The 7,447-nt window shown below is 48.2% G+C and overlaps 1 protein-coding gene across 1 annotated transcript; it reads left to right on the top strand.

Annotated features, from left to right (window-relative positions):
- Nucleotides 1-458: 458 nt before the first annotated feature.
- On the top strand, nucleotides 459-1,250 carry LOC139999934 (olfactory receptor 14C36-like). The gene has a single exon (XM_072029601.1). It carries the CDS (start codon nucleotides 459-461, stop codon nucleotides 1,248-1,250), a length of 792 nt encoding a protein of 263 aa, XP_071885702.1.
- The last annotated feature ends 6,197 nt before the right edge of the window (nucleotides 1,251-7,447 follow it).

Genomic DNA, 7,447 nt, shown 5'->3' with positions numbered 1-7,447 from the left:
AAATAAAACCTTGCCCTCCTGCCATGTTCCTTTGTATTCCCTGCACTGGTCAGGGCTGATTCCCTTGCGAGACCAGACCAGAGCCCCCTGTTCCTCATTGGAGACTGAACCTTAAAAAGGAAGCTCATGTCATGGAGCTAAACCAAAGATTCCAGCAGAGAAGCAAAAAGCATTTGAGTATGGCAGGGGAGGTCTAAAAGGAATGGCATAGGCTTCACTCAGAGAAACCTGTCCTAACATGTAGTTGTCTTTTACTACCTATACAGATCTCCATACCCAACAGGCAGCACATGTCCAACAGCAGCTCCATCACCGAGTTCCTCCTCCTGCCATTTGCAGACACACGGGAGCTGCAGCTCCTGCACTTCGTGCTCTTCCTGGACATCTACCTGGCTGCCCTCTTGGGCAATGGCCTCATCCTCACTGCCGTAGCCTGTGACCACCGCCTCCATACCCCCATGTACTTCTTCCTCCTCAACCTTGCCCTCCTCGACCTGGGCTGCATCTCCACCACTGTCCCCAAAGCCATGGCCAATTCCCTCTGGGACACCAGGACCATTTCCTATGCAGGATGTGTTGCACAGGAATTTCTGTTTGTCTTTTTGATGTCATCGGACTATTCTCTTCTCACCATCATGGCCTATGACCGCTACGTTGCCATCTGCAAGCCCCTGCACTATAGGATCCTCCTGAGCAGCAGAGCTTGTGCCCAGATGGCAGCAGCTGCCTGGGGCAGTGGCTTTCTCAATGCTGTCCTGTACACTGCCAATACATTTTCCCTGCCCCTCTGCGGAGAAAATGCTGTGGACCAGTTCTTCTGTGAAATCCCCAAGATCCTCAAGCTCTCCTGCTCGCATTCCTACCATAGGGATCTTGGACTTCTCACATTTAGTAGTTTTCTGTTCTTGGGTTGTTTTGTTTTCATTGTTCTCTCCTATGTTCAGATCTTCAGGACTGTGCAGAGGATGCCCTCTGAGCAGGGACGGCACAAAGCCTTTTCCACATGTGTCCCTCATTTGGTCGTGGTCTCTTTGTTAGTCACCACTGGTGCGTTTGCCTACCTGAAGCCCCCTTCTATCTTTTCTCCAGCCCTGGACCTGGTGGTGGCAGTTCTTTACTCTGTGGTTCCCCCAGCACTGAACCCCCTCATCTACAGCATGAGGACGCAAGCACTAAAGGATGCTATTTTGAAAGTGCTTTTATGGACATTTTTCAGGAATCATAAATGTCCCATATCTCTCCACAGGTGACCCTCTGTATCCATTCAAACCTTGTGTTGCCTTCTTTTGCATTATTATATTTTGTCTTGTTTTCATATTTCATTATTTTTAACTGTTGGTGCTTCTGCTTTTCAGCCACCCCCCCCCCAAATCCTTTCACTCCTACCACTGATATCGAGGAATGAACATGCATTGTGTCAGATGAAGCCTGTCCAAGCCTGTTTAAAAGTGTGTATCAATGTGGACTTTCTTGTAGCAAAGTAATACCTGTATATGAATTAAATGGGACTTTTTCACTTCTTGATGGCTGAGCTTTCTGTTTAAAGCTCAGTATTGGTGGCATCAACCAAAGGGAAAGTACAAAATCCCAGGTGGGAGCTGGTCTTGGAGATGTCTGGCTCCTTCCTCCTGTTGGGATGTGCGGCTGTGTGTGGGGCAGTGGTGCTGGGCCAGCCCAGAGTCAGGCCTCTGGACAGGAGCCACAGCACTGCGGCAAGTTCCCACAAGGCCACCACCCCAAAACTACTGCCAGGCCCCAGCCAGGCCGGCCTCTCCCCTCAGTCACAGCAATGATCCCAGGGACCAAGAGACACCTGGGGCAGGATGTGAGGGTGGGCAGCACCAGCCCCAGCGCTCCTGGCAGCCCCTCTGCAGCCAGAGCAGCTCCCATAGGTCAGGACCGGACCCAATGCCGCCCACAGGGCTGGGGGACTCTGGAGGCTGCAGGCACTGGCAGCACCTGCTAGGAGACCCCAAAGCCAGGGCTCAGCATCAGTGCCTGGAACTGCAGCTCACACTGCCTCGTGTCCTGTGTCCCGACCTCTCTCAGGAGCACTGCTGGGTGCATTATTCCCTTCCTGGGTGTGGAAAGGAGCTTCTGGAGCGCTTCTCTGCTCAGCACTGGAAATTTTAAATTTCAAATGAGGTTAAGAAAAAAAATCACCTCTGAACATGAGAGCTGAACCAAGCACAGTCCAATGTGATCTAACCATCAAGTTACTCCATCTGAGGGCAGGCCAAGACCTCAAAAGGTTCCTTCCAACTCATAATCCTCAAGGAATAAGGTGCTGTACAGTGGGCCCAGTGGCTGGGGACACTGCTGTGGGTTGAGACATTGCCTGCTTTTGTAACCTCTGCTCATCAGGGTTACCTAGTGAGTGAAGTCATCCTAAAAACAAGCTCTGTTCCATGGACACGAGGACTCAGACTGATTTAAGGTACCACAGAAAAGTTCTCAGAAATACTGCCAGGTATCACATAACTACAGAACATTTGAGGTTGGAAGGGAGCTCTGGAGGTTTCCTAGGCCAACCCCAAGCAGGATCAGCCTGAGCAGGTTGTCCAACTCCATGTCCAAATGGGTTCTGACTGCCCCCAGGGATGTAGCTTCCACAGCTTCTCTGAGCAACCCGTGCCACTCATCAACCAAAGTCACAGTACAGAAGTGCTTTCCTGTGTTCACATGGTATTACCAATGTTTCATTTGGTGCCCACTGTCTCACTGGGTGCCAGAGAAAAGACTTGGGCTGCCTTGTCTTTATCTAATATGGATAAGACCCCTCTCACGGATCTCATGGGCTTGCCATTCCAGAAGGCAAGGTTGGAAAGAGTGCAGCAAAGAGGGCAGTGAGCAGTGCCTCAGCTCTCCCTATGGCCTTTGCCACCAGGGCCCTCCCTTCATTTAGCAGTGGGTCTGCCTTTTCTCTAGCCTTGCTTTCACTCCTGATGTACTGATTCACTTCCTGTAGAAGTCTTTCTTGTTGTTCTTCATGTCCCTTGCCAGATTCAACTCCAGGAGGCCTTTGGCTGGCCTAAGAATAACACTGCTCATAAATTTAACATTGATGACCTAGAGAAACCCGTTACATGGCTTGTTCCCTGCTGTGCTGGTATTCTAGCAGAAATCTGGTTGTTTCAACTTCCCCTGTGAGGAATGGCACCTGCAAACATTTTCCAGTTTTCTGAGGAAGGCCATAGCTGCTGCTTCTTCCTTACAGGAGGTCTCCAGGTGACAGCAACTACAAGGTCACCCATGTTGGTGTGCCTGCTCATTCAAAGCCATGAACTCATCAACAACACCATGGCAGAGCTCTTTGCATTGCTGCTGCTCTCCTATAGAAATGTCTGCTCCCCCTCCGTGCCTTACAATCCTGTCCACTCCTGTCTGCACTCCTCTTGTGGGCTGTCACACCATCTCTGCTATCCAAAATGAGACCTCTGTAACCACACACAGAACTCTGGTTACTCCTTCTCTTCTACACACTGTACACATCAGTGCCCTGGCACTTCAGGGAGATGCCCAGCAATTCTGATTTGCCAGAAAAGATATCACAGGATCACAAAATTACAAAATGGTTGAGGTCTGGAAGGATGCAATATTGACTCCACATTGCTCTGCTCGTGACTGACCTCCACCTACACTGTGTGCCCCAAGGCTGTGAGCCCAACTGTCCAGGCACTTTTCAGTTCACCTCACTGCCTCCTCATTCTACTCAGACGTCATCAGCTTCTCTATCAGGATCTTATGAGAGACATCTCAAGAGCCTTTCTGAAGACGAGGCAGACAATATCCCCTTCTCTCCCCTCACTTACCAAGGCAGTCTTTTCATTGGAGAAGGCTATCAAGTTGGTAAGTCATAAGAAACCCTTGGTGAATCCATGTTGACCACTCCTGATCACTTTATTGTCCTCCATGTGCTTGGAAATGTTTTCCAGGATTAGCTGCGCCATCACCTTCCCAGGAACTGAGGAGGGGCTGTCTGGCCTCTAGTTTCCCATGTCCTCCTTCTTGCCTTCCTTGAAGACAGGGGTCATATTTGCCTTCCTTGGCTCTGCTCTGGGCTTAAAAGGGAGGTTCAGGGGAGACCTTATCATACTCTACAATCACTGTAAATGGGGCTATAGTGAAGTTGGGGTGGGTCTGTTTTCCCAAGCATCAAGTGATAAGACAAAAGTGATAAGACCTAAGTTCTGCCAGAGGAGGTTGAGATTGGATATTAGGAACAATTTGTTCTCTGAAAGAGTTGTGAAGTATTGGAACAAGCTGCCAAGGGAAGTAGTTGAGTCATCATCCTTGGAGGTCTTTAAAAAACATGAAGATGTAGGGCTTCATGACATGTTTTAATGGTGGACTGGGCAGTGCTAGGTTAAAGGTAGGACTGGATAAACTTAAAACCTAAATGATTCTATGATTCACTGATAAGTCTGTGCTCTGGCCTTTTGGGTATTGGTTGGAGTCTGCCACTTGTGCCATAAAGATTTGGCTGGCTCATAAACAGGAAGCATGTGTGAGGGAAGTCCTAGCACAGGACTGGCCATTGCTTGACAGCAAAGAGATAAAAGCAGGATGTATCCAACTTCTCTAACCTTGCTCTCTGCTCTGCTTAGACCTGAGATGTAAAGGTGAAATGTGCCAATATGTGCATGTCCTGGGAACTTAATCTCCCTTCCAAGTGCTGGGAAGAAATATATTTTTGGAAAGAGTTGCTTTTTTTTTTCTTTACATAAAGGGGGATGTCATCATCTTGCTGGTCCATGTACATGACCTATTAAAAAAAAAAAAGGTGAGAATTTGTGGACAATCATAAAAAGTTCTGAAACTGAAGTCTTCTTACAAATTTAATACATTAAATTAAGGAATTTTCCACATACATTCAATTTGGCCTACAATGTCCTTCAGAACATGATTCAGTTGCCCACAAAGATGTTGCTGCTGCCTCAAGGATGTTGTGGAACAGCTGAAGCACCCATTTGGGACTAGGAGATACACAGGACCTTCTGTCTTTAAAAAAACATGTTCAAAGTCCCTTAGAAGACATTCAGAATTAATATCAGTTTGAGGTTGCTGGTATCATTTTATCTGTAGGTAGACAACTAAAAAAAAAACACACAGCAGAAAGAAGGGATTCTTAGATTCTTTCCTATAAGTGTTATTATTATTATTATTATTATTATTATTATTATTATTATTATTATTATTATTATTATTATTATTATTATTGAAGTCAGTCCCTTTAAGGAGATTCCTGGCATCTCCCTAATGAACCCCATAGGAATTGAGGACTTCGGGAGAATTATGCCCAAAGCCTTGGCTTGTGAGGGAGTTTTGCATGTTGATTCGCCTTCTGCTGCCAAGTTCCTGAACTGCAGATCCTGAAGCAAGTCTCTGAAGAAGTAAAGGACAGAAGCAAGCCCCCAAATGTTTGAGGGTGTTGGCCAACCCTGATGAGGGCCATCCCAGAAGAGACCACGAGGGAAATAACCAGACAAGGTGCCTGTCCATGGGAGATGGGGGGAGGAGGAAATCAGAAGCACTGGTTACAGGTGGAAAATCAAATGGAGAAGTTACTCTGAAAGCCCTTGATGTGTTTCACCAAGGGGGATGGCCAAGGCCGGAGCGCATCCCCTGGGAAGGGGGATCGTGCACTTCCTGGGCTGCTCGGGGCTCTGGCAAGGGCAGTGTGATGTGGGGGTGTGTAATTCCGAGTGTAGGACACTGGTAGGACACTTGCCAGGCTCTGTGGGGTTGAGGAGGTAACAAGGCCCTGGGGCAGTAAGGGACCAGTGTCCGCTGGTAAGCCTCAGTGGAAGAGGCTGCAGCTGTAGCCCTAAGGACATCAGTTACACTGGGGGCCCCAGCCCCACAATGGCCCTCTGCCATCCCCCTCCACAGCCTGTCCCAACTTTTCCTCTACCTGTGCTTGCATCCCTGCATCCTATTACCACACATTCACTTTCCCAGCTCACTCTGACCCCATGATTGTCAAAGCTGTCCTAATTTCTCTCCATCCTTTCTGGCTTTATCTTGAAATAGAACCCTTTATTTTTCTGAGGATTTACCAATACCCGTGGTTTCCTCACAACACATCAGGCTTCTTCCAAAGCCTGACCCTGTTGGTCCTCTATCAGCCAATATGTCCCAGACCTATATTCGCCTGAATCATCTCTGCACTGAATCTCTACATTGCAGCCCAGAACTCCTCATCATCCTTCTGCAATGGAAAAGGCCACACTAGAGCAGGTACACCTCTGAAGAGAGTGTGGCACATGGATAAGTGTACAACACAGAAGGTATACCTGCAAGCATCCGTGACTGCTGGTAATTCCATGACACAGTAGGTAAAGCTCTGAAGGGAATAAGACTCCTGAATAAGGCTGTGTTGGAACAGGTACACCTCTAAAGGACTGTGGCTGGTGGATGAGCCCAGTCTGGAGCAGGGGTGAGGGGAGGAGCTCATTGCAATGTCAGATTTTGCGGCCTGGTCTGTGATGTGGTTTAACCCAGCAGGCAGATAAGCACCACACAGCCATGTTCCACAGCAGGAAACACTCGAACCAATAGCAGAGGAGCCTCACAAGGAGCAGTGCAAGTGCAGCAGTGACCTAACCTGAGCTGGCATTGGTGCCCTGTCACTCCATGTAACATATGTCTTCTCCTGTCCTTTGGGGTCACAACAACAGATAGAACCCAATTCATGGACTAAATGGAATCATTGAACATTTTATGGACATTTCATTAAGTAGGCCCATAGACTAAGGGAATGATATCTGTGTCTTAATTGCAGGGTGTTGATTGATGAAGACTTATTGGAAAGTCTTGAACCTGTCATTGTATATGTGGTAGAGAATAAGAGGTGGATATTGTCCTGGTTACATCTTGGGTGACTTTTTAGGCTCTGAACCCAGCTCAGAGAGGTGGTTTGTTCCCCCCCAGGAGGACACTGAATGGCTAAGTCAGAAATCCGTATGTGTGCCCTGTATAGATGAGTCTTCAGTGTGTACATTTTGTTCATGTACTGAGGCAAACCTGAGTGAGCACAAATGCCTTCAGCCTGTGTCCATTCCTCATGCCATACAGTATCTCAGATGAGTGCAGAGCAGGGCAATGCACTGCAGGGCTGAGGTGCCTCCCAGCATCTGGGAGAGGCAGCAGGAGCCAGCGGGACACCACAACCACTGCAATGCCCTGCCTTTGGGTGTACAAGAGAAAGACTTGTGTGTTCTGGTCTGTCTCCTGCATCACCCTCCCCTGCCTTCCTGGACTATGTCAGCAAATGTGCCAGAGGGATCAGAGAATTTTCTGGAGACTTAGAAGGACATCAAACCTGTCTTCCAGAAGAAGAGAAAATAGGGTGGGAAGAATTAAGGCTGGTCAGCCTCACTTCAGTCCCTGGGAAGGTGATGGGGCAAGCTTTTCCACAGCCACCTCCAGGCACTTGAAGGACAAA

Source organism: Anas platyrhynchos, chromosome 30 (genome assembly GCF_047663525.1).
Source record: "Anas platyrhynchos isolate ZD024472 breed Pekin duck chromosome 30, IASCAAS_PekinDuck_T2T, whole genome shotgun sequence".
NCBI classification, from domain to species: domain Eukaryota; kingdom Metazoa; phylum Chordata; class Aves; order Anseriformes; family Anatidae; genus Anas; species Anas platyrhynchos.
The sequence above is the reverse complement of the archived record's forward strand: the minus strand, read 5'-3'. Positions and strand labels throughout refer to the sequence as shown.

What these genes read in the sequence shown, in the direction of transcription:
- LOC139999934 (XM_072029601.1), top strand. Translation starts at nt 459, where the DNA reads ATGTACTTCTTCCTCCTCAACCTTGCCCTCCTCGACCTGGGCTGCATC.